This window comes from Macaca nemestrina, chromosome 17 (assembly GCF_043159975.1).
Source record: "Macaca nemestrina isolate mMacNem1 chromosome 17, mMacNem.hap1, whole genome shotgun sequence".
Lineage (NCBI taxonomy): Eukaryota > Metazoa > Chordata > Mammalia > Primates > Cercopithecidae > Macaca > Macaca nemestrina.
Genome location: NC_092141.1, coordinates 58658386 through 58684724, shown reverse-complemented (window position 1 = coordinate 58684724; position 26339 = coordinate 58658386). Strand labels below are relative to the sequence as shown.

At 50.7% G+C, this 26339-nt stretch overlaps 1 protein-coding gene across 7 annotated transcripts; it reads left to right on the top strand.

Annotated features, from left to right (window-relative positions):
- The first annotated feature begins 1658 nt into the window (after positions 1-1658).
- On the top strand, positions 1659-25359 carry MYCBPA (MYCBP associated protein). 7 transcript variants are annotated; one of them, XM_071082964.1, is made up of 19 exons: positions 1845-2006; positions 9836-9963; positions 10578-10737; positions 10880-10983; positions 11847-12030; positions 12285-12400; positions 12952-13099; positions 14389-14504; positions 14595-14710; positions 15249-15357; positions 16231-16512; positions 16953-17093; positions 18204-18350; positions 19491-19880; positions 21102-21223; positions 21955-22070; positions 22500-22630; positions 22823-22993; positions 25190-25359. In XM_071082964.1, exons 1-19 carry the CDS (start codon positions 1931-1933, stop codon positions 25289-25291), a joined length of 2859 nt encoding a protein of 952 aa, XP_070939065.1. In that variant the 5' UTR covers positions 1845-1930; the 3' UTR covers positions 25292-25359. The 7 variants fall into 7 exon arrangements, with proteins under 7 accessions (XP_070939064.1, XP_070939062.1, XP_070939061.1 ...); XM_071082962.1 differs by having other exon boundaries at positions 22820-22993; XM_011725674.2 differs by having other exon boundaries at positions 1916-2006; positions 16231-16420; positions 16906-17093; positions 22820-22993.
- Positions 25360-26339: the final 980 nt, after the last annotated feature.

The window sequence follows — 26339 nt, the reverse complement described above, 5'->3', positions numbered from 1 at the left end:
TGAGAAGCCAAGGTGGGAGGATCGCTTGAGCACAGTAGTTCAAGACCAGCCTGGACAACATAGCAAGACTATGCCTCTACAAAAAATTCAAAAATTAGCTGGGTGCAGTGGCACATGCCTGTAGTCCCAGCTACTTGGAAGGCTGAAGCAGCAGGATCATTTGAGCTCAGGAGTTTGAAGCTGCAGTGAGCTATGACTGTGCCACTGCACTCCAACCTGGGCAACAGAGTGAGATACTCTCAAAGAAAAATAAATACATACATATTCATTTAACCCTTGCAGTGGCCTTGTGAGGGCAGCATTATGACCACCATTTTATGTATATATATATATGGATGGATGGATGGATGAGATGGGGGTCTCACTTTGTTGCCCAGGCTGGAGTGCAGTGGTGCAATCAGAGCTCACTGCAGCCTGGACCTCCTGGGCTCAAGCAATCTTCCTGCCTCAGCCTCCAGAATAGCTAAGACTACAGGTGTGGGCCACCAAAGTTGGCTAATTAAAAAAATTTTTTTAGGCAGGGCACGGTGGCTCACGCCTGTAATCCCAGGACTTTGGGAGGCCGAGGAGGGCGGATCACAAGGTCAGGAATTCGAGACCAGCCTGACCAACTGGTGAAACCCCTGCCTCTACTAAAAATACAAAAATTAGCCAGGTGTGGTGGCACACGCCTGTAATCCCACCTACTCAGGAGGCTGAGGCAGGAGAATCGCTTGAACCTGGGAGGCGGAGGTTTTTAGAATGGGGTCTTCCTACGTTGCTCAGGCCAATTTTGAACTCCTGGCCTCAACCAATCCTCCTGCCTCAGCCTTCTAAAGCACTAGGATTGTAGGCCTGAATCACTGCGCCTAGCAGAGAAAACTGGCTCTTCTAGGTCAAGGCATTGGCTCAAGAACACATAGCTAGCAAGCCGGCATAGGTGGGATTAGAACCCAATTCTGTCTGGCTCTAGAACCCCTTCACTATTTGAGGCACAATTTACTGCGTGACTACTGGCACTAAACTTTGGGTTGGGGGCGGGGCCTGAGGTAGCTCCTGCTCTCATACATTCTGAGAGAGTTTGACAATAGGCAACTACATACAAAAAAAAAAAAAAAAAAAAAAAAAATTCCAGAATGCATCAGGGCTCTAGAAGGGGAACAAAGCGGGTGCGTTTATAAACTTAAAATAATCAGAGGTAGCATCTTCAAGGACTGTGAGAATGCCCCAAGTCGGGGCAAAAGTTTTGGCTGTTCGGGGAAGTGATGAAAGGCCAAAGTGGCTGCAGCGAGCGTGGACCCGGGAGGTCACCAGGCGCGTTGGTGCGAGTGGGGGAGGGCAGCCACGGACACCTAAAACCCACGGTACGCCACGCAAGAGGTTTCAGCATGTCCTGAAAGGCCCGATACCCCCGGACCGCTGTGAGGGGGGCAGAGGGAGGTCCCTCGACAGGACGTGGCCTTAGTCGAGGAAGGTGGGAAGCACGGGCTGGCACCTGCGACGCCCCACCCGCCTCCCGTGGCCTAGCAGCAGGGCGGGGCGAGGCAGGTCCCGCACCCCTACCAGCCAGCCCGCTCCCACCCAGCCCTCGGCTCCCACAACTCGCGAGGGTCCTCGCCCGGGCCCCCCGCCCCGCCCGGCTGGTGACGTCACGGCGCTCGTCGGCGCCGCCTGTGGCGTCACGGGTCGGGCCAGCGGGGCGTTCTAGGGGTCCTTAGCTCTTGGAGCCGCAGGCGGCGGGCGCGTGCGCGGCCCGATGAAGAAGGTGGTTTCCAAGCAGTCTCCGCCCAAGTTGATTGGTAGGTGCCCTCCCCGCGCGGGGCGCCGGTTGCTACGGACGCAGTGGCGGCCGCTGGCTGGCGGGCGTGCGCGGGGTCGCCGCGGGGGCGGCGCAGCCTCGGTGTCTCGGGGCCGGGCGGTGCAGGGTCACGCTCACCGCCGGGACGGCACCATGAAGTCTCTAAAGAAGGATTCCCGCCTCAAAATAACTCCAGCCAGATTATTAGAGGCCGCAGAGAGCTTCAAAGGTTGGCGCTGACTGCCTTGGGCGCTCAGGAGAACCCGGCAGGGGAAGCGGTCCCTGGAATGAGTTCAGGACACGGGGCCTGGAGGATGGGGATGGCACCAGGGATGGAGGAAAGATCACGGGGAAGTAGGGTACTGGGGATAGGACCCTTAGGGATGGGGGGACAAGGCAGAAAGAACCCACAGCGCACTGGGCCTTGAGAATGGGGACATAGGAAGTGGGAGACTGACAGAGAGGCCTCAGCGACCACTGGCTGGGGAGATGGCCTTGCGCAGGCAGGGATACCTTTACCTCTAACCACATCTTCGGGTGGCATGCAGGAGGCAGGATCCCCAGACTGGATGAGGTGCAGAAGAGCCAGGAAAGAGTTTAAGGGTAGAAGGGCCAGGAATTGGGGTCCTTGGGAAGAGGAAAGAATGGAGTGGTGAAACCAGCCACCTTGATGGGGTTCTTCGGTAGAGGAGGGTTGATGGGGGGCAGGCGTCACTCAGGATTCCTGCTGGAAAAACCCAGAAGAAAAGCCTTGCTTGGCTAGTTCTGTTTTTGACTGCCTTTTCCTACCACGTGCACTTTCCAGCTGGATGACACTCATCCAGCTCCTTTAGCCTGAAAAGAGTCGCTAGATATGACTGCTTCCTGGCCTCTACAGCTTCCTTCTGGTTGCACCTGGGAGAGCCACAGGGCGTCTGATAGCGGATGACTTCCACGGACATGTTCTCATTTGCAACCCACCCCCTTTTGATCTTTTTTTGCTGTTTCCATTTATTTATTTTTAAATTTCATTTTTAGCCCTTTGTGTGTGTGTGTGTGTGGAAACAGGGCTCTTGCTGTGTTGTCCCAGCTAGTGTCAAATTCTTGGCCTCAAGCGATCCTCCTGTCTCAGCCTCACAGACTGCTGGGATTCTAGGCATGGACCACTGCGCCCAGCCTAGTTTTGTTTACTGAGAGCTAGTTTTGTGTGGTACTGTGGCTCACCAGAAGGATATCGGTATTAACTGTGTGACCCTGGTCCTCAAGAAACTCAGTCTAATGAACGCCTGGAGGAGTAACCAGACAAAGGTAGAAATACAAATGCTGCGATGTAGGTGCCTATCGAGCTTCAGGGGGCTCAGAGCACCTGAGCTAGACCAGGGATGGTTGTAGGGGGACATCTTCTGAAGAAGGTGACATCTATGGCAGACAAGGAAAAAAAAAGGAGAGGTTTGCTTCTCTAGGTCTAGGAAGCAGCATGAGTTTATGAAACTGTAAATGTGGGAACCAGAAGAGGCTGCACAGTGGGTAGGGCAGGGGCCAGACCATGAAAGGGCTTTATGTACTAGGTCAGAAAGCCTGATGTGCTCTTGCAGGCCCTGGGGAGACCCAGCCTCAGAGTTGTGAAAGTTCAGTGTGAGGAGAGGGGACGCTCAGAAAACTAACAGGAGCTTAGTCGCTTTTCAGTATGGCTCTATGTTTCTTCATGTATAAAAGTCCAACATTGAGCCGGGCATGGTGGAGCACATCTGCAGTCTCAGCTGCTCAGGAGGCTGTGGCAGGAGGATTGTTCCAGGCCAGGAGTTCATGATCACACCTGTGAATAGCTGACTGCATTCCAGACTGGGCAACACAGTGAGACCCCCATTATTAAAAAAATAAAAGTCCAATGCTGTTTTATGACCTTATATATATATATGTATTTTGAGACAGGGCCTCACTCTGTCACCCGGGATGGAGTGCAGTGGTACAATCATAGCTCACTATAGCCTTGAACTTCTGGGCTCAAGCGATCCTCCTGCCTCAGCCTCCCAAGTAGCTGGTATTACAGGTACACACCACCATACCCGACTAATTTTTTTTTTTTGTAGAGACAAGTTGCCCAGGCTGGTCTTGAACTCCTGGGCTCAAGCGATCCTCCCACCTTGGCCTCCCAAAGTGCTGGGATTACAGGCAGGAGCCACCATGCCTGGCCCATGACATACTTTTTACTAGTTGAGAGAGAGGGAATATCTGGTCCCCTTTCCCAAGGGCAGTCAAGGGCTTTCCTAGCTACTGCCTCCTGCTCACATAGTTTCTGGGAGATCTTATCAGATTTGAACTGCTATAAACAAATCAAGGAAAGATTTTTTTACTCCATATTTTTTTTTAATAAGCAGAAAATTTAGTTTGTTAATTAATCCTTGAGTTAAGAACATGCACCAGAGTGAGGAGGGGAAAAAAAATGAAGTGGTTAGCATGCAAGATATCTTTTTAAAAATATCTCAGGGAAGCCTGTAATGTTGTAGTGCAGTGCTCTCCCCCAGCCCCCATATAAGGCAGCTAATGACGAAATGTAATCTTGTAACCTTGTGCGATGTTTCTCCAAAGTCTCTGATTCTTAAGCAAAAAGGAAAGCAAAAACAGTGACTTAAACCTGTTTCTTGGGACCTGAGAGCCTTTTTGAGTCCCAGTACCCTGCCTTCCCGCCATGTGCCCCCCTACCCCTGCTGTCTTGTTGCTAAGAAGCCAAGAACCCTCCCAGCAGTATTAGATTCCCCTCCCCAACGAATTAAAGCTCCGCCCTAGTAGGGACAGCCCCTCCATGGTTCCCCCAGCCCAACCCTAAGGTCAGAATTTCCCAAAGATTTTAATCAACACTAAAACCGAATAATACTCAGATAAAACAAGAAGCAGAAAGAGTCCAGGTTTCGTCTCCCTCCATAGTTCCCCCCTCTACATCTCCCTTCCTATCCCCACCTGAGCACCTTGCTTCCAGCCCTCTGGTCCAGCTCCAACAGAGACTGACTGATTACCCCATGCAAGCGGGGTGGTCCCTTTTACCCCTCACTGTCAGCATCAAGGGAGAAATGTCAGCTGGGTAGCTCACCAGGAGCCCTATAGCTTGGGATTCCAGACCAAAGAACCAGAGAGTGCTGGGCCTCTACAGGCTCAGTAGTCAGACATACCTCAGCCCTGTGGAGTCTTCCTGCAGGTCCTAAAATGATCCCTGGGGCTCTTCCTTCCCTGGTCTTCCCAGCTTGCCTCTGCCTCTCCGGTCCATCTGGCTCTCCGCATCTGATGAATCATTCTGAAATGCGCCTGTCATCAACTCACTCCCCTGGACCAAAGATCAGATGCCTGAGCCATGCTTTACAAAGCTGTCATGCTCTGGTTTCCCTCTCATCCCCAACATCACCACCTCCCCAGCAAGTTTTCTGTGTTATCGTGCCACTCACATGCCATGCTCAGCCCTGCTCCCTGGTTTGCTTGGACTTTGACCTCACCTGGAGCATCTCGGTTTGCTGCTATACCTCTACCTGTCTCTCCTTTGAGGCCTGCCTCAGCCTATGGAGCCACCTCTGCCGCTGTTCCTCTGAACCCTTCTTCAGAGCCCTGAACTGTGTAATCCACATGGATCTGTTCCTTTTTTGATGTCTAACCAAACCTATTGCCTGTACTGCAAATGTAGGAACTCCTCTACTATGTTATGATTGGTGTATATTCATGTCTGTTACATTTCTCAGTACCTCAAGAGAAGGAGCCATATCTTAACCTTTTATACTATCTTTGTAGTTTATAGCACATAGAAGAGGCTTGGTAAACGGTCCCTAGGAGCAATTTAAGATATATATATCCCTGGGCACAGTGGCTCATGCCTGTAATCCCAGCACTTTGGGAGGCTGAGGCGAGCACATCACCTGAGGTCAGGAGTTTGAGACCAACCTGGCCAACATGGTGAAACTCTGTCTCTACTAAACATACAGAAAATAGTTGGGTGGCCGGGCGCGGTGGCTCATGCCTGTAATCCCAGCACTCTGGGAGGTTGAGGCAGGTGGATCACCTGAGGCCAGGGGTTTGAGACCAGCCTGGCCAACATGGTGAAACCCTGTCTCTACTAAACATACAGAAAATAGTTGGGCGGCCGGGCGCGGTGGCTCATGCCTGTAATCCCAGCACTCTGGGAGGTTGAGGCAGGTGGATCACCTGAGGTCAGGAGTTTAAGACCAGCCTAGTCAACATGGTGAAACCCAGCCTTTACTAAAAATACAAAAAATTAGCCGGGCATGGTGGTGCATGCCTGTAATGCCAGCTACTTGGGAGGCTGAGGCAGGAGAATCGCTTGAACCTGGGAGGCGGAAATTGCAGTGAGCTGAGATCATGCCATTGTACTCTAGCCTGGGCAACAAGAGCGAAACTCCATCTCAAAAAAAAAAAAAAAAAAAAAAAAGCTGGGCGTGGTGGCGCATGCCTGTATTCCCAGCTACTTGGGAGGCTGAGGCAGGAGAATCACTTGAGCCTGGGAGGCGGAGGTTGCAGTGAGCCGAGATCGCACCAGTGAGCCAAGATCACGCCACTGCACTCCAGCCTGGGGGACAGAGTGAGACTCCATCTCAAGAAAAAAAAAATGTATATATCATTTTAATGAATATTTTATTAACTAGAACATACCACTCCTTGACTGTATGCAGTAACAGAGCATTTATTGGACTACATTAAAGATAACTTTCTCAGAATAACCTTAGACCAGAGTTTTACTATTTCAGTCTAAACCAAACATGAAAGATTGGCTTCTCTATCACTGAAGGGATGCGAGCTTTGGCCCCCAAAAATCTTTAGCAGTGTTGAAAGTTTCTGTTGACACGTGGTAATTGTGTACCCACCAGTAAAAAACACACATCTGGAGATGTTTAATCACTTGGAAAGGTGTCAACCCAGTCAAGGTTATGGATGGAGAAAGCAAATGTCCTAGAAAATACAGGTAATACCAAAATATTTACAAAAGCAGACCTTCAACTGATCTCAGTTCTCATAGGCTGCCACCCACTTTGGTGAGTTTGTGTAGAAGGGAGAGGGGAGGTAGAAATCAAAGCCCAAGGCTGCATCTCCACACTTGGCGGCAGATGACACTGGAACTCGGGGTTCAGCTGTCAGCCCCGCATGTGTGTTTGTGTGCACAGAGGCATGCATTTAACAGACAGATACTCCCGAACCTTCGCTGACCCCATTACAGAAACAGACTGTGGATGATAGGCCGAATTTATTATTTTTTTCTAACAGAAAAACAAAAAAATTTTTAAGGATAGGTTCTCCTGTGTTGCCCAGGCTGGTTTTGAACTCCTGGCCTCAAGCAGTCCTCCCATCTCGGCCTCCCAAAGTGTTGGGATTACAAGCGTGAGCCACTGCACCTGGCCAACAGGCTGAATTTAGAACTATGTTTGGAATGATTTTGGTGTAAGTTTTTTTGGCCACCAACTCTATGGAAATTTCCTTAAAAAAAGTTTGATTTTATTAACCAAAACACCTGCCTTGATGTTTTAGTGATACTGCCTCTTAAAGATTACGGTGCTGTGAGAAGCAGTGGATAAAACTAAATTTTGTTTTAAACTCCCTAAAGGCAGAACTTAGATTTTCTTTTGATTGTTTTATGTAGGGCCTTATATCAAACCATTCTGAACCAGAGGGAAAATGACAGGGTTGACCAGCCAGAGAAATGAGATGTGTTTGAACCTGTTAAGCCACCTCTGTGAAAGGAAGGCAGGGAGTGTGTCCTCGTTGGAAAATGACCTGTGACCCCCTTCTGCCCCAGGTGTTGTCAATGTCATGCTCTGGCTGCCACAACAGACTCTTAAATACATTCATACGCTCATCTCGGTCTTGCAGGACTTTTTGTTTTGTTTTCTTAGAGACAGGGTCTTGTTCTGTCACCCAGGCTCGAATGCAGTGGCACAATCTTGGCTCACTGCAGCCTTGACCTCCTGGGCTCAGGCTGTCCTTCCCCTCAGCCTCTCAAGTGGTTGGGACTACAGGCATGTACTACCATGCCTGGGTAATTTTTGTATTTTCTTTATAGAGCCCAGACTGGTCTTGAACTGCTGGGCTCAAGCGATCTGCCTGCCTTGGCCTCCCAAGATCTTGCAACTCTTAATCCATTCCTTGGCATGCTATATTACCCATGGGGTAAGCCTTCACATGGCTCACTGAGCTCTGCACGATATGGCTGCTGCTGCTCTCTCTGGGCTCTGCCTCTTCCCTCCCACCTCACCACACTCCAGCTATTTAAAAACACATGCTTTGAGTTCCAGGGATGTGCTCCATTATCTTGCCTCTATGCCTCTTTATGTTATTTTCTTTGGAATGCCTGTTCCCCAGGGCCCTTTCCTTTCTCAACTTCTTTCTTCAGCTCTGTTTAAACATCCCTTCCTTAGGAAGCCCTCCCTGACCCCCCCGCCTCCCACACCTGCCGACTCTGGGCTGGGTATTCCTCCCCACCATGTTCCTGTAATTACTCTGGTTCAGTCTGTTTCACGGTCTTGTTTCCCACTGGGCATGTGCTCTTTAAAGACAAGCTCTGACATAGATCCCCAGAACCTAGCACAGTGCCTGGCACGGAGAAGCTGCTTAAACAATCTTTTTTTTTTTTTTTTTTTTTTTTTGAGACGGAGTCTCACTCTGTTGTCCAGGCTGGAGTGCAGTGGCCGGATCTCAGCTCACTGCAGGCTCCACCTCCCAAGTTTATGCCATTCTCCTGCCTCAGCCTCCTGAGTAGCTGGGACTACAGGCGCCCGCCACCTTGCCTGACTAGTTTTTTGTATTTTTTAGTAGAGACGGGGTTTCACCGTGTTAGCCAGGATGGTCTCAATCTCCTGACCTCGTGATCTGCCCGTCTCGGCCTCCCAAAGTGCTGGGATTACAGGCTTGAGCCACCGCGCCCGCTCAACAATCTTTATTTAATGAAATAGTGTGCAGTAAATGGCCAGTGGTGAATGTTCTGCTTCCCCCACAGAGATTCTGCATTTTAACCAGTGTCTTATGAAACCCAATGCCTTCACCCGCATGGATCAGTGCCAGCACTGGAGGACACTGGCAAAACATCTAGTTCAGTTGTCCCAAACCACTGTGCATCAGAATCACCTAGGGAGTTGAAAAAATTACAGCTCCCTAGGCCCTGGCTCCATGCAGTAGCCAGGAAGCTATATTCATAAAACTCCTCCCAAGATTCTGAGGCAGACATTGGACTAATAGTTGGGAACCACTGATTTAGTCCAACTGACTCTTTGTACACATGGGGAGCCTGAGGCCTAGAGAGGTTAAGTGATGTGTGCCCAAGACTGTCCAGCTTATAAATAGCATAACCTGAAATGGAACATCTTTTTGCATATTAAAAATAATCTTTTTTGTACAGATGGAGTCTCAACTATGTTGCCCAGGCTAGTCTTGAACTCCTGGGCCCAAGCAATCCGCCTGCCTTGGCTTCTGAAAAGTGTTGGGATTCCAGGCTTGCACCATGGCACCCAAAATGAACATCTTTTTGTTTTGTTTTGTTTTTGAGACAGAGTCTCGCTCTGTTGCCCAGGTTGGAGTGCAGTAGCACGATCTCAACTCACTGCAACCTCTACTTCCCGGGCTCAAGTGATTCTCCTGCCTCAGCTGCCCGAGTAGCTGGGACTACAGGCATGGGTCTGGCTAATTTTTGTATTTTTAGTGGGGACGGGGTTTCACCATGTTGGCTGGCTGGTCTCGAACTCCTGGCCTCAAGTGATCCTCCTGTGTCAGCCTCCTAAAGTGCTGGGATTACGGGCATGAGCCACCATACCTGGCCTGAAATGAAGCATCTTCTGATCTAAATTCTGGCTACAGAAGTCTTAGTCACTGTGGTGAGCCAGAGGCTGTGGGTAGGGGGACCCTCCAGAGGGAACTCCTCTTGCCCCAGCAAAGTGCCGCCCAGGCCACCTTGGCAGCCTCTGCTATCTCTTCAGCTGGTCAGCTCTGCACTGCCCCCCCCATGGAGTCTAGTATATATTTATACTTTTGTGTGTATATATTGACATATACAGAAGGAGCTCTTTAAGGACTTAATAACTTTCTGCTTCTCTTCAGAAAAGAAACGGGCAAAGGGACCTGAACAACCCACACCCCCAATTCAGGAAGAGCCTGAACCTGTTAGCAATGTCCTACAAGGAGATGACATTCTTGCTTTGGCCATTAAGAAGGAAGACTTGAAGGAGGTGAGGATGAAGCCTAAGCTTCCCTTATCATAGAAACGTTTCCCTGCCAGCAGCCTGAGTGGTCTAGAACACCAGCCATGTCCACTGTCTTCCCACCATCTCCCTACTCATGGGGAGTGTCTAACTCCATGCAAAAATCCACTGAACACAGATTCTTTTCACTTTACCACCTTAAGGAATTCACTGTGTTGTCTGTTTTAACATTTCTGAGATTCCTATAGAACCACGGGGGAAATGAGATGATGAGGTATCTTGTTCCCATAGAGGTAGGTGCCATCATTCCCATTTCACAGAAGGGAGGATGAGTTTAAGGAGCAAAGGTACAGCTCTGGGTAAAGCTGCTAAACCCTAACCCCATGCTTCACCTGGGAGAGTCAGCCACCTCTCACCTGAACTATCTGGAGGCATAAGATGTTCTTTTTTTTCCCTCCAGGATATTACTAAGTCACATATCTGTTACACAGGCATTTCCTCAACAGAACATATGGGCAGAGCTGAAGACACAGATCTGTCAGCTTTCAGGAACTCCACCTAGAACTAGAACGGAGGAGATGGGTGGTGCTCTTCCTCCTTCCACCACAGGTGGAATTCTCCTTTGTTTTATTTCTTTTTAGCAACATATTCCTCGCCTTACTGAAAAGGAAGATAAACGCGTCATTACCCAGAAATTTATCATCCGTAAACTCAAACCCACGGATCCTAGGAGGAAGGTCTGCCACCTTGTAGCACGTCCTGCAAATCCCGATGCAGCCACAAAGCCTCTGGACTACTCTGGTACACCCAGTCTCAGCCCTGGCTTTACTGTCTTTCAACTCATGGGTCAACCTCAAGAGAAACCCAGTCTCCATCAGAAAGTTGCCCTCTTGAGAGTTGCCCACCCACAGCTTCTTTCCCCTTTCTTCTTTTATCCTCACAGGTCCCGGTGACAGCTTCGATGGCAGTGACCAGATCCTGCCCCACCACATCTTGGGGAGTCTCCAGGACTTTAAGAGAATTGCACTTGCTCGAGGGAACACCCGGGTTTGTTTGCACAGAACTACCCGGATGACAGCAGTCACTGAAGTCATTTCGGTCTTCCACCTGACAGAGAGTCAAGCAGGGCTGGGGTTAAAGAGACAGTTTAGTCTCTAGGTTTCGAGTCTGAGTTGATAAGGGACCCTCTCCCAGAATAGTTAGACACTTCAGTTGCAAGGCACAAAAGGCAGCTGAAGCTGGCTTCAGTGAAGTTGGGGATTTACTCTAAGGATTCCAGAGACTGCCTCATGGAACCCAAAGGTGGGAGTACCTGGGTCTGAGTAGACTGAACCCAGAAAGGCATCAGGACTCAGGGCCCACATGCCTCATTTCCTTCTGCTCTGTGCACTGTCTTGATTTTCCCTTCTCTGGAGACTGGCCTGCCCTCCTCACTCCACGTGGTGGAGGAAGGTGGCTTCCCACTGCTTCCTGGGCCATGGGAAGATTCTGTATCTTTTCAACCTTCCCATCATGCAGTGCTTCTCCTGTCTCTTCCCCTTGCTTCCCTGGATCCAGGCTGACTCTGGTCAGGCGCTAAGGGGCCTGGGGCCATGTAAGAATGCTTCCATTTACACATGGGTGAAGGTGTCAATCAACGTCAGTTGTGAGGAGGACCAATAACACTAGAAGATGTTGACCCCAATCTTGAAACAGAAGTTCCCTTTCTGTGGGAGAGTGGACTGACAGCTGCTTTCAGGGCCCCCTGGTTCTGGGATTTATTTTCTGTCACTGGCTACCCTGGAGTCCTGAAGAGGAGGGATTCTCAGCACAGTGGGATAACAGCATGGGTTTAGGCCTCAGGAAATGTGTGCTCAGCCCCGCCCAGAGCCTTCTCACCGCCCTCCACATGCCTATGTTGTACTTTTCAGCTGGCTGAGCTGATACCTACCTCACCCTGTCTGATGACCCTCATCTCTGCTAAAGGAGAGTCAAAGCAAAAAGCCCCAAAAGAAGAGAAGAGACCTTCCTGGGCCCCACCTCCTCAGCACAACTTTCTGAAAAACTGGCAGCGTAACATAGCCCTGCGGAAGAAGCAGCAGGAAGCCCTCAGTGGTGAGCAGAGCAGACAGGGCTCCCGCCCAGCCTCCATCTGGTGCAAGGCTCTGCTGGATTGTTTACTCCTCCAGAGCCTGGCCTTGGGCTGACCACATTTGTGCTGTTCACTCCCAAGAGTGTCTCACTCTGAAGCTTCAGTGGGTCCTGAAATCAGCCCCGTGAGGGAGGCTGCCCGATGCAGACTGCCGACTGCCAAGGCCCCTGTTTGTTCTGGTTTGGCAGAGTGGCTGCAATCTTGCCTCTCTCTCTAGAACACCTAAAGAAGCCGATCAGTGAGCTGCTCATGCACACTGGGGAGACCTACAGACGGATCCAGGAGGAGCGGGAGCTCATTGACTGCACACTTCCAACGCGGCGTGATAGGAAAGTGAGGCCACCTGTCCTAAGTGCCCGGGGGGCGGGGGGTGGCACGGAGGAGGGGGGTGGGGGGCAGGTGTCTGGACACAGGGATGCTGGTTTCAGGTGGCACAGCTGGGGAGAAAAAACCTATCCATTGCAAAGCATCATTAAGCCCTCAAGGCCTTTACTAAATTCTGTGATTAGTCAGTAAAGTTATTCAGCCTGTGGTGGCCACACAGGTAGCGAGTTATTAGAGTAGTCTTAGTGTTTGTCTCCTAGGAGCTTAGACTGAGTGGAGCCTACACCCTAAGGAGAGAGGCTGAAGAGTCCCCCCCTCTTTGTTCTGGTAGACCAGTGCAGTACCTGTACCAACCCACACCATCTGGCTGGGGGCAGGAAAAGATGACAACAGGGTGTCCAGAAAACGCGGCAGTGGATGCTTCTGTTCTGCAATCATGGCAGCAGTGAATTCCCCAGAGGGAGCATCTGTAGCCTGTGGTGGTGCTTGTCTTCCCACATCTCCACCAGCATCTGGCTGAGGTGTCCAGGTAATCTGACTCACCTTTCCTTCCTTGCCAGAGCTGGGAGAACAGTGGGTTCTGGAGTCGACTGGAATACTTGGGAGATGAGATGACAGGTCTGGTCATGACCAAGACAAAAACTCAGCGTGGCCTTATGGAGCCCATCACTCACATCGGGAAGCCCCACTCCATCCGGGTGGAGACAGGTGAGGCGCAGGGCTGTAAGCCAGCTGGCATCTTGTGCCTGGCCCAGAGGCAGGGTAGTGTGGCAGTGGCCAGCATGGCTCTACAGTGCAGCCCAGGGCCTGTTTCTCTGTGGCCTTAGGCAAGTCCCAGAGTCTTCCTGAAGTCTGGCTCCCTCTTCCTTTTCTTCAGTAAAACAGTGAGAGAGCTAGGAAACTGGGGTGCAGCCATAGAGCTGCCGTCCAGTGTGGAGCCTTGAGCTGCATGCCGCCGGTGAGCACCTGGACTGTGGCTGCCCTGCACTGAGAAGTGCTATCAACTGGACACTGGCTTTAGTGTGAAAACAATATATTTTATTAATCATTTTTATATTGATTACATGTCAAAATGACAATATTTTTTATATACTGAGTTAAATAAACTATATTACTAAAATGAGGCTGGGCACAGTGGCTCACGCCTGTAATCCCAGCACTTTGGGAGGCTGAGGCAGATGGATCACTTGAGGTCAGAAGTTCAAAACCAGCCTGGCCAACACGGTGAAACCCCATCTCTACTAAAAATACAAAAATTAGCTGGGCATGGTGGTGCGTGCCTATAATCCCAGCTACTTAGGAGGCTGAGGCAGGAGAATTGCTTGAATCTGGGAGGTGGAGGTTGCAGTGAGCCAAGATCATGCCACTGCACTCCAGCCTGGGCAACAAGAGCAAAACTCTGTCTCAAAAAATAAATAAATAAATAAAATAAATAAACTATATTACTAAAATGAATCCCACCTGTTTCTTTTTTCCTTTTTCAGTGTGGCATCTAGAAAACTTTCAGTGACACATGTGGCTTGTGTTTGTGGTTTGCATCCTGTTTCTCTTGAGCATATCTGCTTTAGAGCTTGCCAGGCTGCCTGGGTTCAGGTCCCAGCCATGTCGTGTTAGTGAACCCCAGAGTGGTTGAACCCCTCTGGCCTGTAGTTTCCTTATCTGTAAAATATGCACAGAGTTGTGACAGGGCTAAATGAGATATGAAATGTATTAAGTTCTGACTCATTGTTAAGCACTCAATAAAAGGTAGCTGCTATTATCATTTTTACTATAATCCAAAAATTTGGCTATTTGGAAGCTAATTTTGCAGGAGTCTTGTGTAGGGCTGCTGAGGAGATACGGGACAGGAGAGCAGAGTCCAGCTGCTGCAGGGAAGCTGTATTTTTCATCCTTCCTAGAAATGGTGTTGGGATAGGCACTCTCAGAGCCCTTGAGAAGTGGGTGAGCAAGGGGGCATGGCAGCAGCCTGTGTTGAGGGTCCTTGGACCTCATGCTAGGATTACCAGCCCAGAGGGACGCTTCATACCGCTACACCTGGGATCGGAGTCTATTTCTGATCTACCGACGCAAGGAGCTGCAGAAAATCATGGCAGAGCTGGATTTCAGCCAGCAGGTTAGTATGGCCTCCATGCCCCAGTCAGAAACCTCTTGGGGCAGTGCCTGTCTTCAGTCAGCTCTTCTAACCTTTCTCCGTCTCTCGGAGGATATTGATGGCCTGGAGGTGGTGGGCAAAGGGCAGCCCTTCTCAGCTGTTACTGTGGAAGACTACACAGTGTTTGAAAGAAGTCAGGGAAGCTCCTCTGAAGAGACAACATACTTGTGAGTGCAGCCTGAACCCGGGGGAGGGAGGCTGAAGAGTTCTCCAGCAACTACCAGTATGAAAGAGCAGGCTTCCCTCCCTGAGATCAGGGTGCCTCCAGCCTAGCTTCTCTCCAGTGGTTGCCACCCACTCCTTGAACCCATTCCAGCAGCTGTGCTAGCTTTCCTGTTGCCACCTGCTCCTTTCCAACAACTAACTCCTAATGGGGATTTCCCAGACATTCCCTTGCTGGTCAAGTGAGGGCTCTCTAGACCCTCCCACTGCTGTGCATCTTGAACGCCTCTGGCATGGAGAGTCTATGTATTTCTGTGTACCATGAATAGCTCTGGCAGGAGGGCTTGAAGAGTCTGTGTGTTTCTAAGAACCTCCCACCTAGAGCAATGGGTCAGGAGGAAGCTGCACAGGAGTGGGGTTGATCATACTCCATTGCAGGGTGGAGCTGGTTGTGTTTCTAGGCTTCCTGGTGACCATTTCTGTGGGTTCCACATGGCATGACTGGCAGCCTAAGAGAAAATAAGTCATTGGCTTTTCTTACAGAGGCACATTGGCAAGTTCCTCTGATGTCCCCATGCCTATTCTCGGCCCTTCTCTTCTGTTCTGTGGGAAGCCAGCTTGCTGGATCAGAGGCAGTAATCCACAGAACAAGGTAAAACTGCCTCCACCGCACCTGCTGGGAGGGCCTCCCTCGGGGGTGCAGCCCCGAGGTGTCTGTGGCAGTTACCAGCAGCCTGCACAGTCTCCTGTTTGCGTTTTTATCTGGTCGTGCATTCAGCTTATCTGAAAATGGTGACAGCAATACTAACTTGCGCAAGAATAAAATCACAAGGCTGCAGACTGTCATAAGCCACTTGGGGCTTATACCTAGCCCCCAAGCATGTAAACAAGCAAACTCTCTCAAGTAGGTATGGCTCTAAGAAGGTTCTAAGATATTCTTCAGATGCTAAGGAATAGAAATGTTCATTGGGTATAAAATATATTTTATCTGACCAGGCGTGGAGGTTCACGCCTGTAATCCCAGCACTTTGGGAGGCTGACGTGGCTGGATCACCTGACATCAGGAGTTCAAGACCAGCCCTGGCCAACATGGTGAAACCCTATCTCTATACTAAAAATACAAAATAGCAGGGCGTGGTGGCGGACACCTATAATCCCTGCTACTTGGAAAGCTGAGGCAGGAGAATTGTTTGAACCTGGGAGGCAGTGTTGTAGTGAACTGAGATCACACCATTGCACTCCAACCTGGGTGACAAGAGCAAAACTCTGTCTCAAAAAAAAATTATATATAAATATATATATAATTATATTTATATATATATTATCTTCTCTTCTTACTATTGAGGGTAACCTCAGAGACAACCACATTGGAGTAGGATATCACTCTGTGTGACAGTGGCCAAGCCCTGGAGGCCTGGGACACGAGACTTGCAGTGCTAAAGCCAGAAAAGTCCTGGGCAGACCAGATGAGTTGCTCACTCTAGGCCAGGGTCTCCAGCAAAACATTTGTCCCTTCTCCTTCCAGAGGCAGGTCGGGATTGCTGTTCACTTGACCTTTGAAACCCTAGAAGGCGAGAAAACCTCCTCAGAACTGACTGTGGTCAATAATGGCACCGTGGCCATTTGGTATGACTGGCGACGGCAGCACCAACCGGACACTTTCCAAGACCTGAAGAAAAACAGGATGCAGCGATTTTACTTTAACAGCCGGGAAGGTACTTGGGAGAAGCCACCCTACACGCTGGCTCCTGTCTGGGGCTGGTTTTATCCTCGTGAGACATCAAAATTTAGTTATGACCCAGCTCCTGTAAGTTTGAGTCCCTCTCATTCCTTCCGTAAAATGTGTGGCCTGACTATTCATGTCTGTTGAGAGACTGACGGAACTTGAGAACCCGGGGACGTGAGCCACCTGGGAGCAGAAACGTTCTAGGGGCTCAGTTATCTAGATGCACAGACCTGGAGCTAGGGTGGCCAGCTGTCTCTGTTTGCCTGGGACTTTAGCACTCAAAATCCCCCTTTCCAGGAAACCTCTCAGCCCTGGGCAAACTGGGATGGTTGGCCAGTCACCTGGCCTGGGGCTCAGTTAACTGCATGTAGCAGCATACAGGTCTGGGGCTCAGTTAACTGCATGTAGCAGCATACAGGTCTGGGGCTCAGCCAGCTCCTGCATGTTGAAAACCTCAGTCTCTGTCCCTCTCAGGTGTGATTCTGCCTGGAGAAACTAAAACCTTTACCTTCTTCTTCAAGTCTTTGACTGCTGGGATCTTCAGGGAATTTTGGGAGTTTCGAACCCATCCTACTCTATTAGGAGGTGCTGTGCTGCAAGTCAATCTCCATGCAGTCTCCCTGACCCAGGATGTTTTTGAGGATGAGAGGAAAGTACTGGAGGTAAGGGACCCAGGACCATGGCCGCTGTGGGCATCGGCTAGGGTATCCTGCTATTCTTCCTGGCAGTGCCTGCAGGGATGGTATTTCTCCCAGCCTAAGAGGAGAACTGAATTTTTAGCAAACAGATAACTACTTTTGCTCCACAAACACTTCCCAGGGCTTGTGATGTAAAAGATGGGTGCACTGGCTAGGCAGGTGAGGAGCAGCTTGCAGCAATGCCATGCATGGCCCCACTGAGTTAGAAAGAAATTAGACTGAGCCTAAGAGGCAGACTGTGTAAAGTACAAATAATACGTGGCCCTATGCACTGGTCTGTGTTTTGTTCATTGCTGTCTAGTACTATACAGTGGAGTTGTGTTTAACCGACAAGACTTCAAAACCAGGGATAATAATTAATAAATAGCAGGGTGAGTCTGCCCACCGTCCCACTCAATCAGCTGACAACTCTGGAGTGAGTGTGAGGTGGGAGCTGGGAATCTGTTCCCCCGAATCAGTTTCACAGTGTGGCCATCTGAGCCATGCATCCTGGGATTTGGTAGAAAGCTGCGCTTTTTTGTTTTTTGTGGTCCCCAGTCACAAGGCCGGCTCCTTCAGCTGGAGCTCAGCCAGTGGTGATCAAAGGTCATTTTGACAATGTCATGCTTGCTTTACTCACTGACTGTAGCACTCATGTCTCACACAAGGTGCCCCTCCCCTGTGTTTCTGTGACACTGACTAAAGCCTGATGAAGGTTCACCACCATCCTCAGAAGCACCCCCACTGTGTGCCCCACCCCTTCTTCCTAATCTGGTGACATGCTAACTGTGTGACCACCAGGCCCCAGGCAGCAGCAGCCTTCCCTGGAACTGGCCCTCCTCTGGATCCTTTTCATCCATTTTAAGGAACAAGGATGTCTGGAGAGATTCAGAGGCTTTCGGGTCTTAGAACAGGCGTGTGTGTGTGTGAGAGAGAGAGAGAGAGAGAGAGAGAGAAAAAGAGAGAGAGAGAGAGCGCCAATGCCAGGAACTCAGACCCTAGGAAGGCACAAAGTCCTGGGGGCTCCAACTTCCTGAAGGATGCATGGGTTTTGAGAGCCTGGGCTGCCATCCTCTGCCGCCTTCCCATTTGCAGAGCAAACTGACGGCCCATGAGGCAGTCACCATCGTTCACGAAGTGCTGCAGGAGGTGCTGATGGGGGTCTTGACCCCGGAGCGCACACCATCACCTGTGGATGCCTATCTCACCAAGGAAGACTTGTTCCGGCACAGGAATCCTCAGGTGAGGCCCAGCACCAGCCTCTGTCCCATCATGTGTGCCCTGAGTCAAGGGTCCCCAACCCCCAGGTTGCACAGCAGCAGGTGAGCAGTGGGTGAGCCAGCATTACCGCCTGAGCTCTGCCTCCTGTCAGATCAGCAGTGGCATTAGATTCTCATAGGAGCGCAAATCTTATTGTGAACTGCACATGCGAGGGATCGAGGTTACACACTCCTTATGAGAATCTAACTAATGCCTGATGATCTGAGGTGGAACAGTTTCATCCTGAAACCATTCCCCTACTCCCTGCCATCCGTGGAAAAATTGTCTTCCATGAAACCAGTCCCTGGTGCCAAAAAGGTTGTGACTGCTGCCGTAGGTGAGAGTAATAGCAAACTCTTTTATGTGTCAAACTCTGTTCTGCACATCTTCCATGAATACCTCACCTCTCCTCACAGCAGTCCTATGAGATGGGTACTACTTATTTTTATTTATTTATTTTTTAGAAATAGCATGTCACTCTGTCACACTCCAGGCCAGAGTACAGTGTCCCCACTCATAGCTCACTGTGACCTCAAACTCCCCAGCTCAGGTGATCCTCCCACCTCAGCCTCCTGAGTAGCTAGGACTACAGGCATGCATCACCATGCTCAGCTAATTTCTCTCTCTTTTTTTTTTTTTTTTGGTAGAGATAGGCTCTCTCTCTGTCACACAGGCCAGTCTTGAACTCCTGGGTTCAAGTGATCCTCCTACCCTGGCCTCCCAAAGCACTGGGATTGCAGGCTTGAGCCATTGTGCCTGGCCCTGGTACTATTTACATCCTCATTTACATTGAGGAAACTGAGGCCCAGAAAGATGAAGTAATTTGCCCAGGGTAATTTTGCTAATAAGTGGATTCCTGATGAGAACGGAGCTTCACAACTCCTTCATTCAAACCCAGGCTTCCTTGGAAGCCCAAATGCAAAAAAATAGCTTCAACTTGGAGGTTCCCAGGTTGAAAAGGAAGTAGGGGGCCCCTCTGGCTGCAGCCCTCCTGCTGGCTTCCTCCCTGCCTCCTCCATCAGTGCTCTCAGGGGAATGGGAAGAAGCCAGGTCCAGCTGGCATGGGCTCCGGTGCCTGCACCCCAGCCTCTCCCTCACAAGCCTTCCCATCTTCTGCTGCAGCTGCATTACGAGCACCAAGTGGTGCAAAGCCTGCATGAACTGTGGCGCCAGTACATGACTCTGCCCCCCAACGCTGAGGAGGCCAGGCCAGGGGACAAGGAGCACGTCAGCCCCATAGCCACAGAGAAGGCCTCTGTGAATGCCGAGCTCTTACCGCGCTTTAGGAGCCCCACCATTTCTGAACCTCAAGTGCCCCAGCCTGAGAATGAGGCCCTCAGGGAATCCGGATCCCAGAAGGCCAGAGTGGGAACCAAGAGTCCTCAGCAGAAGAGCATCATGGAGGAGATCCTGGTGGAGGAAAGCCCAGATGTGGACAGCGCCAAGAGCCCCTGGGAGCCAGATGGCCTTCACCTGCTGGAGTGGAATCTCTGCTTGGAGGATTTCAGAAAGGTGCTTCCAAGACCCTGGAAGGCGTTGGTAGAGAATATTCCTGCCTCGAACCAACAAAGGAGGCCCCAGCAGCCCCTCTTGCTCCATGGGCAAAGAAACAAAATCTGAGAGCCCAGAGAAAGTGATCTCTTGGGTTATCTATCTATCTATCTATCTATCTATCTATCTATCTATCTATCTATCTATCTAATCTATCTATCTAATCTATCTATCTATCTATCTATCTATCTATCTATCTATCTATCTATCTAATCTATCTATCTATCTATCTATCTATCTATCTATCTATCTATCTATCTATCTAATCTATCTATCTATCTATCTATCTATCTATCTATCTATCTATCTATCTATCTATCTATCTATCTAATCTTTGAGATGAAGTTTTGCTCTTGTTGCCCAGGCTGGAGTGCAGTGGCACGATCTCAACTCACTGCAACCTCCGCCTCCCAGGTTCAAGCGATTCTCCTGCCTCAGCCTTCCAAGTAGCTGAGATTACTGGCATGCGCCACCACACCTGGCTAAATTTTTTTTGGTGGAGTCTTGCTGTGTTACCCAGGCTGGAGTGTAGTGGTGCAATTTCGGCTCACTGCAACCTCTGCCTCCCGGGTTCAAGTGACTCTCCTGCCTCAGCCTGCCAGAGCAGCTGGGACTACAGGCGTGCACCACCACATCCAGCTAATTTTTGTATTTTTAGTAGAGACGGGGTTTCACTATGTTGGCCAGGCTGGTCTCAAACTCCTGACCTCATGATCCACCCACCTTGGCCCCCCAAAGTGCTGGTGTTACAGGCGTGAGCCACTATGCCAGACCAATTTTGTATTTTTAGTGGAGACGGGGTTTCACCATGTTGGTCAGGCTGGTCTCGAACTCCTGACCTCAGGTGATCCACCCGCTTCAGCCCCCCAAAGTGCTGGGATTACAGGTGTGAGCCACCGTGCCCAGCCGGGTTACCTGTTTTTGTCTGGGGTGCCCATGCTTCTATGTTTCAGGAGGGGGGCCCACTCTGACCCTGGCAAATCTTGGAGAAGGGGTTCATAGGTACAGATTTCTGAGGGGAGTCCCTGGCTCCCACCAAAGGCACCCAGACAGCTCTCCATGGCTGCATCCCCTCCTGGTTTCTGGTCCCCTGCCACCCATCCCCACATCACCATGCCCTTCACTAGAGGACACAGAGAGCCTTGGTGTCCTGGTGCAGAATGGTGCCCATGACCCTGCCAGGCAGTGATGGTGCTCCCTGATGAGAACCAGAGAGAGGATGCGCTGATGAGGCTCAACAAAGCAGCCCTGGAGCTGTGCCAGAAGCCAAGGCCATTGCAGTCCAACCTCCTGCACCAGATGGGGTAGGTGCCCTGCCAGGAGAGCCGCCCCATCTCCTTCCCTTTGTGGCATCTGCAGGGGTCTTGGGACTCCAGGGCTCTGAGTTTCCCTTGAGCTCAGGTTGCTAGAGCATGCCGCAAACATTCCATGTTCTGGAACCCTGCGGTGCCTGCTGCTCACTGGAGAGCAGTCACAGCAGATCAAACACCTTCACTTTTTTTTCTTCCTGTTTTTTCCTTTTTCCTTCTCAATGAGCAGAGGAATGAAAAAAGGAGAAGCCAGAGGGCAGAAAGAAGGGTGGGGGCAGATTCCATTAAAAGCTTCACTTCTCTGCTGTCACCCTCCCTGGTGCCTGTTTGGAACTGCTTGTATAGGCGTGGGGTCCTTTTCAAGGCCCTCAGGACAAGCCCCAAGAGCCTTACGCTGGAAGTCTCATGCAAGGTTCAGCCCCTCCAGTGGGACTGGGCCCAAGTCTGGCCCTGGCCTCAGCCCTTTGAAGTAGGACTGAATTCATGCAGACCTCCTAACCCTAGTCCTGGGCCATGTTTTTTCTTGGTTGCCATCCAAGGCAAGCCAGAACCCCCTCCAAGCACTTGCCCTGGTGGGGAACAGTGAGGATGCTGGCTGCTCAGGCGTGTGGCATTTCCACAGCAGTTCCTGGCACCAGGGTCTTTGAAGAGACGGACCCAAGCCTCTGCAGGTTCAAGGACAAATGAGGAGTGATGGCATTTCTCCACTATATCTTGCCCTCTAGTTTACAGCTATGGCGAGATGTGATTGACAGCCTGGTGAGCCATTCCCTGTGGCTGAGGTCTCTGCTGGGCCTGCCTGAGAAGGAGACCATCTATTTGAATGTGCCTGAAGAGCAAGGTCAGATCTTGTGCAACCAACCACACCTCTGCATAGCCCTCCTCATCTCTCTGAATGGACAGGCAGCAGTGCCTGGGCCAGTCATACTCCTATGGTGGAAGCTCTGCTAGGCTGAGTCCATGGAGGAGGCCCCTTACCCCCTTCTGTCAGCTGCCAGGATGTGGTACCCAGAAGCTACCTTAGTGACCACCTTGGTTTAGTAATCCCAGCAAAGTTAAATGACTTATCCATGGTCGTTCATGGGAGCATGGCAGAGCCGGGACCAGAACACAGAAACACCACAGTCCTGTTTCATGAAGTCACGCGCCTACCAGGGCTCAAGGCTATTGTCCTTTGCTTTTCCACCTCCCCTCAAGTCTCCTCACGTGCCTGCAGCATCCACTAGGCTGCTGGGGGCCTGTCACATTTTCTTCCACCCACCTCCCTTAGATCAAAAATCACCTGCCATCATGGAAGTGAAGGTACCTGTGGGGAAAGTTGGGAAGGAGGAGCGGAAAGGAGCAGCCCAGGAAAAGAAGCAACTGGGGATCAAAGACAAAGAAGACAAGAAAGGAGCCAGGGTACTCGGGAAGGAGTCATGCTGGGGCGTGGTCTGGGCCAGGTGGGGCTGGGGAGGGGATTGGAGGGGCTGCAGACGTGGGGGCTGTGGAGGTGGGCATGTGCCCAGGCTCTCCCAGTGAGCTACTGTTGAGGACATCCTGGGCCTACCTCTGGTGCTCCTGAAGGCTGTGTGTGTCTCCCTCTCCCAGCAGGACCGTCCCAACAGCAAGAAGCACAGGGCAAAGGACGACAAGAAAGTCATAAAATCTACAAGTCGGGACAGGTTTTCCTTGGAAGACCCTATCCCTGACATCAGCCTCCCTTCTCAAGAACCCATAGACCCCCTGGTCATGGAGAAATACACCCAGAGGCTGCACAGCGAGGTAAAGGGAAGCACCCAGCAGCCATTCCCCCGCCTCCCACCTGCCTCATTCATTCTGTTCAGTCTGCAAACAATAAGTGCCCACTCCATCATGGTGGAAGCAGAGCTGCTTCAGGAAGGGCATCCTCGTGTGTGAGACAGGCCTCATGAATAAGAAATGTGCCTAGCGTGTTAGGTGATGAGCACGATGTGAGAGAAGATAGACCAGGCAGGGAATGGAGGCACAGAGGCCTCAGTGAGGAGGTGACAACCCACAAAGACTTGAAGGGAGAGGAAGGGAGGCCAAATGGACGTCCAGTGAAGAGTGCTTTAGGCAGGGGGAGCAACTGCCACAGGAGGGAGGGGCCAGAAGGGACAGGGTGGTAGATGGGGAACAGGTCGTAGGGGTGAGGGATGGTTTGTAGGCTACTGTGAAGACTTGGGATTTTTCGGAGTGGAAATGAGAAGTCATGCAAGGTTTTGAAGAGCAACGCGATAGGGTCTGATAGGCTTTAGAAGATGGCTCTGGCTGCCCTTTGGAGAACAGACTCTAGGGGAACAGAGAGGAAGGAAGCCCTTCTCTTTATGCTGCTTCCACTTACTCCCCGTTAGGTGCATCCTGGCAGATGTGTTCCTTGGGAGAACACCATGTAGGGTGCATTCCCATCAACTGTAAGGTGTTTGAAGGACTAGAGAGACTTCATCCTAATCCGTTCTTAAGTAGCAGGTCCTTAGAGATTCACCCAGGTTTTCCGTTTGGTTTTTTTTGTTACTGTTGTTGTTTTGGAAGGGAGGTCCACAAAGCCATTTTCAATATGTCAGTATGTCTAATGGCCACGCCTTGTATTCTTCTAAGGTGGACACCTGGGGAGCTGGGATTACATCATGTATGTGTTCACACTCTGGATCTCATTTGATCAAAAGTTCCCTTTGCCACTGGTGACATCACTAAGATATCTGATGGTTGATGGGGTCTAGAAAGTAATTAAAGGGCTCTGAGGACCCACGGGGGTCAACCCTTCCATGGCTCTTTGATATTAAGAATCAACTAGCAGACCAGGTGCGGTGGCTCATGCCTGTAATCCTAGCACTTTGGGAGGCCAAGGTGGGCAGATTGCCTGAGCTCAGGCGTTTGAGACCAGCCTGGGCAACATGGTGAGATCCCGTTTCTACTAAAAATACAAAAAATTAGCCAGGCGTGACACTCACCTATAGTCCCAGCTACTTGGGTGACTGAGGCACAAGAATCGCTTGAACCCGGGAAGTGGAGGTTGCAGTGAGCTGAGATCATGCCATTTTACTCCAGCCTGGGTGACAGAGCAAGACTCTTATCTCCAAAAAAAAAAAAAAAGTAAGAAAGAAAAAGAGAATCAATTTGCTGGCCAGGCACCGGTGGCTCACACCTATAATCCTAGCACTTTGGGAGGCTGAGGCAGGTGGATTGCTTGAGCCCAGGAGTTCAACATCAGCCTGGACAACACAGGGAGACCCCATCTCTTCAGAAAAAAATAAAAAAAAGAATCAACTTGCCTGGGCTTGTATGATCCAACCCCATTGGAGGGCTCAGTCCCAGAGACCTTTCAGTGTGTGGATCTGTTATACAGGAAGGAAAATTGGCCTCCAGAAGACCAGAGTAGAACTGGGACTGAGCCCAGGCCTACCCCAAACAGCTAAATGGGCACTGCTCCATGGGATCCCTGGAGTTCCCCTTTAACAACCTGGCTCCAGTGCCTCCATATGTCAAAGGTACCGGCGCAGGGCCACCTCCCCAGATTGGTTTCAAAAATAAAACTGCAAAAGCAGGTGGATTGCTTGAGCCCAGGAGTTCAAGACTAGCCTGGGCAATGTGGTGAAACTCCATCTCTAAAAAAAAAATAGAAAAAAATTAGCCAGGTGTGGTGGTGCACGCCTGTAGTCCCAGTTACTTGGGAGGCTGAGGTGGGAGAATCACCTGAGCCAGAGAAGTCAAGGCTTGCAGTGAGCCATGATCACACCACTGGACTTCAGCCCGGGTGACAGAGAGATCCTGTCTTAAAAAAAAAAAAAAAAAAAAAAAAGGCAAAACCAAAAATTATTTCAGAAGAACTTTGAACTTGTGAAATTCTTTCACAAACAACTGGGTTCTTTCCCCTCTCCAGCTATTCTCCCACAGCACAGTTGATATATAGGTGCTTCCCACAGAGCAAACCCTGCCTGTGATGTTGTCCCGTTCTTCCAGGTCCATGGGCTGCTGGACACCCTGGTGACCGACCTGATGGTCCTGGCTGATGAGCTCAGCCCCATAAAGAATGTTGAGGAGCCTTTGCGTCTCTGCAGGTGACTCTCGGGCCCAAGCAACCTTCTGGAAAACGGGTTAATAAATAATAAAGAACCTTCAAGTTTCTGCTACTTCTGTGTGCCTGTGTGTCTTACATGATGGATCTTGACTAGGTCATCTCCTGTTCCAGGTCCTCCCATGTCCCGTCTGCCCTCAGATCCCCTCCTGCCAGCTGCCAGAGCCCTCCAGCAGGAGGAGAGACAGACATAGCTGGGGAGGTGATGTGAGGGATGCCAAGCAGAAGAGCGGGTTGGTAGCAAGACGAGTCAGGTGACAGGACACAGTGTGTCACCTCTGGTAGTCCCTGCCTCTGGCTTCCTTGTCCCAAACTTTTAGGGTCATGCTTCCTGGAGCCAGGTCTTCCTGAAGTGTCATCACCAAGTATGACAAAGTGTGAGATGAGGAGTAGAACTAGACCCATGGGACCTGGCTCCCTGCTATCTCCCTTCAGCTGGGTCCCAGGGCCCCAACTCAGTCCCTGCAGATCATGCTCACCACACCTCTTCAGCTCTAGAGGCCACATCACCTTGTTATTTTGGGGTCTAGTCTTCCTTATCCCCTTCTCATCTCAAACTATCTGGCCTTGAGCCATCTTTCTGCCTTAAAAACAGCTGCTGATCTTCATGCTACCTCCCTTGCTCAAGGGAACCTGAAACAGGCTAGAAATGGCTCTCAGAAAGGTACTGTCAGCTCAGACTCATGCCTATCATTGTCTTCTGTCAGTCATAACCATTTGGGACTGGGTTCCCCATGTGAAAAGCACTCCAGGCTCCCAGAGTTTGAAGAACAACTTTGGTTTATGGGTGGGTGGGAGTCCTTAAGTAGGCCTCAGGGATCCTCCAGTTGAGATGCAGGAGGAGGATGGAGAGCAGGATCTGACTCCGTGTGGGAAAGGCAGGGAGGGGGCTGTGCTAGAGTCCTGATGCCCTCCTCCCCTAGAAGGCAGGGGCTCCACCAAAAAGCCAGCCCCAGGGAATGGTCCTACCCTCTCCTTTAATGTCCTCCTGGCCCAAAGGAGGAAGGGGAGTGATGTGGTGGGGGTGTTGGAGCC